General features: G+C 43.7%; 1 protein-coding gene across 1 annotated transcript; it reads right to left on the reverse strand.

Moving 5' to 3' along the window:
- Nucleotides 1-2,116: 2,116 nt before the first annotated feature.
- On the reverse strand, nt 2,117-3,045 carry LOC105938495 (galanin receptor 2a). The gene has a single exon (XM_012880242.2). The coding sequence runs from the start codon at nt 3,038-3,040 to the stop codon at nt 2,117-2,119; it is 924 nt and encodes a 307-aa protein (XP_012735696.2). The 5' UTR covers nt 3,041-3,045.
- Between the last annotated feature and the right edge of the window lie 1,019 nt (nt 3,046-4,064).

A 4,064-nucleotide genomic window follows, 5' to 3' on the forward strand; every position in this document is an offset into this window, starting at 1 on the left:
TTCCTGAAGCCTCACACTGTAGGATCATGTGGCTCGCATTTAATGGCCATCTTTTACAGAGGCAGCAGATCCCACTGAGTGATTTATTGCTGTTTGGTAGAATAGTCCGCCCTGTGAACAGAGATCGGCTTCACTGTTGGGGGTAAATTTATCAGTTCACCCTTGTATATATTACAGTTTAATAGCATGTGGGCAGATACAGCTCCCAGGCTGTCCCACAACAGCGTTGCTTAGCCCTAACTGTGATAATCCACTTGGTCCATCTTTGGACGTAGTGGATTATTAAAACAGTCAACTAGATTGTTGCATTTGCTATGTAGCAAAACAGCGCAAAGTCTAAGCAGCACAATTACTTTAAAGTGAATATCGGATATAGCGTGTCAGCCACATTTATTGGCACCTCAGGTAGAAAGCTATTATTAGAGTAGGCTAGTCTCACACTGTAAAAAAAATATTTTTTAATATAAATCCAACCTTTAATTTATTCAGTGGGGGAAAAATTCCCAAATTCTGAAATGAATCGCTTGTTAACCAAAATCAATGTTGCTGCAATGATTGACACCCCCGAAGTTGTGTTTGATAAAATGTCTCTGAAGTGGGGGTTTTTAAGTTTGTCCTTTCCTTTTTCAGATTGTAGGAATTTGTTATTAGTAAAGCCATGACTTGTTGTTACCCTCTTCTCTAAAGATTATTTAGGAAGCATGTCAGGTAGAAGCCTTATCTGCTCTACCATCACAAAGGAAAAGCATGTAAACCCTTCTGGGACTATAACTGAGATAGAAATGTTCAGCATGTAACACTCCAGGTGGGTTTAGTGTGAAATAAAGGGTGAATATTTGGGGGAAATACCTAATCTAAGTATAGTGGAGGGTCTGTGGTGGTGTGGGCCTGTTTCCCTGGTAAGGATCCAGCGAAACAGGCTTAAATTGGACATCACTGTGGTCAAAAGAGTGACTAAACAAAAACCATCACTAAACAGAGAGGGAGGATTGGGCTTCCCACTCCCCGGTGTTTACTGCTTAATCGGCCAACACGTTCCAAAGAGATTACATCAGCAGACTCATCATGATTCAGGTGACCAAGTCCTCCACTCTCACCAAGCAATAGCCTCGAATGCAGATCAACACACACAAATGGTTCGCCAGATATAAAAAAAACTAAGACCTTAATCAAAAAAGAGAATCTGTGGGTTGTGCTGAAGAGAAGAGAGGACGTGTTAAGAAGAATCAAAGAACTGTGACTCTATGTGCTCCAAGCTTGTGAAATCTCATTGGAAAATACTAATTGCTGTCCTACTGGCATTAACTGCAGTGTGAAATTGACATTTACACTTGTAGACCACAAACGAAAGCCAGAGCCAATGCAACAGACTCCAGTCACCCGGGACACATTCGTTTTTCTACACTCTCATCTAGTAAAAGGTTCAGGAGTTTAAAAACTTTTTCTTCGTATGAACCAATGGTAATAAATTAAATTGTATTCTAAATTATCCTGCTCTATTAAAGGACTAATTAATTTGAAGGCTTTTTACAGGTCTCTAACCACAGAGCCAACAGCAGTGACCAGCAATATATTTACCCTTCATTGATATTGTGACATTCAGCAGTCTCAACAGAAAAATGAACCCTTTCATTGGACCAGCGTGAATAATTACTGTTTACGGATAGAGCAAAACCTTTGCAAAAATTGGGTACACAAAAAAATAAACGTAGGACACATCATATTGCATCATAAAATTCATGTTATGCTCTTGTAAAAACTAGAGGCAGCATGATTTGATGGTATAAAAAGCAAAAACATTAACCCTCTTCAAATAAAAAAACAAACAGATAAAACCTCTATAACAAAACAGTACAAGATACAGCTCATCATTGTGTCCTAAGTGCATCTTACTGGAACAAAGAACATTAACAGGTTGCACATTCATACAGTTTTTAGTTTTTCTTTTTTTTTTGTAGTACAACCAGTCTGCAAAATTATCTCTCATATTTTTGTTTTTGCTTTGTTTTTTGATAACAATAGCGTTTTTTTTTTGTTTTTTTTAAGTATAGAGAGCATTCGCAAAACAGCCAACACAGACGTATTGGCAGTGAGTGTAAATGACACGTATCTGCACTCAGAAGCTGTCTGTGGTGACGCTGGTGACCTGCGGCTGCACCCTGTTCCTGTTGCGGCTGAAGAGCCAGGCTGCCCTCCTGTGGCGGTAGCGCTTGGACAGCAGCACGTAGAGCACCGGATTGATGCTGGGGTGCAGGTACTGCAGCATAGTGCAAATAAAGTAGAACATATCCCAAGCCTGTCCGTGCCGGTACAGTCCCAGGTACACGCACAGCTCCAGCACATATCCGGGCAGCCAGCAGACGGAGAAGGTGGCGGCAGCCAAAAACACCATGACAGAGGCTCTGCGGGTGTTCCTGGCGCTGGACACCGACATTACAGGGCTCTTGTGGAGAAAAAGTGCCAGGCGAACGTAGTTGAAGGCGATGACCACCATTGGAATAAAGTAATAAAGCACGAACTGGCTTAGGACCACTTGGTAGTGGTGCTCATGAATGGTTGGAAGGCAGAAGCTGAAGTTTGCCAGGCTTGGGTTAAGACTTTCCTTGGTGGCAAACATTCGCAGGGGCAGGCTGATGAAGAAACTGAGGGCCCAGACCAAGACAAACATGAGGATGACCAGGTCCATGGTGGGAGGCTGGTACGGGTTGGTGATGATCATGGCTCGAGTCATGGAAACGGCGCACAGCGAGTACGTGCTCGCTGCCAGGCTGAACGCCAGCAGGAACTGGTAGACCTTGCAAGAGATGTCACCCAGGGGCCAAGAGTGACTGACGGCGGAGTGCAGAGTGAAGGGAATGAGGAGGAGGGTCAGGGAATCAGCCAGAGTCATGCTGAGGAGAAGGATGTCCAGCCGGTTCTTACGCAGCGTATTTTCCTTGGCAAATAAAGAGAAAACCAGCAGGTTGGCGCAGAAGCCAATGCCCAGGATCACTCCGCAGATACAGGCAAAGATCACCCCATACGTGTTGGGAACAGCCATGATGCCACTAGCCAGACACCTGAAAAATGTAAAAAAAAAAATGAATTAATTAAATAAATAAAAGATATGTTGTATGACTGCCAAACTCTCAATCATTTAACAGAGCATTTCAGAAGTCTGCATACCATCACAGCCTTCTTCACATTTTGTCATATAGCAACCACAAACTTCAATATGTTTTATTTTGATTTTACCCAACAGAGTAACACAGAGTAGCAAATCATTGTGGAATCCAGATTAAAGGGAACATGTTATGCGAAATTCAGCCCTTAAACTGCGTAGATATCTTTATGTTCAGAATCAACTTTATTCGCTAGGTTTGTGGGTATAAACAAGGAGTTTGACTTCAGATTCCAACGCCCTCAACGTGTGACAAAAAGGCTGACAAGCAGAACAGCAAACTATAATCTATTACAGGAAAAAAACATTATTCAGGGAAAAGGTGAGAGGAGGAGTTGTTTCATACATATCTGTAAGGATGTGTATAAATGTTTATTTTTCCCTCTCTGCAGGGTAGCTGAGTGTAAAGTGTTAATCAGAGACACAGCCTGGGGGTAGAAACCGGCTCTGTGTCAGCTCGTATTACCCATCAGCGCTCTGTAGCCCCAAGTTGAAGGTAAAAGCCGGATGGAGGAGCACCAGACAGACTGAATGGTGGCAGAGTAGAAGGTGATCAAGCAGCTCCTGAGGAAGGCTTCACATCTTAAGTTGCTGCCGGGTCTTCTTACGGATGGTGTCAATGTGTGAGGACCATCTCCCAACACAGGGAGTGAGCCACAGCAGACACAGTGTTGTCTTTAACGGGGTTTAGCTCCAGGTGGTTCTGGGCGTGCCGGTGGACCAGCTGATCCACCTCCTGTCTGTATGCAGACTCATCATCGCTCTGGATCAGCTGAAAGGGGTGCCAGTGTTGATTGTTCTCCCTAACCTCACCTACAGCTGGTTTTCCACTGACAGGTGGAGGGCGGCACTGTGAGTTGGGTGAGCTCCTGGTGGAGTGAAAAGCTCTGTGATCTGGAAGGAG

This window comes from Fundulus heteroclitus, chromosome 2, assembly GCF_011125445.2.
Source record: "Fundulus heteroclitus isolate FHET01 chromosome 2, MU-UCD_Fhet_4.1, whole genome shotgun sequence".
NCBI classification, from domain to species: domain Eukaryota; kingdom Metazoa; phylum Chordata; class Actinopteri; order Cyprinodontiformes; family Fundulidae; genus Fundulus; species Fundulus heteroclitus.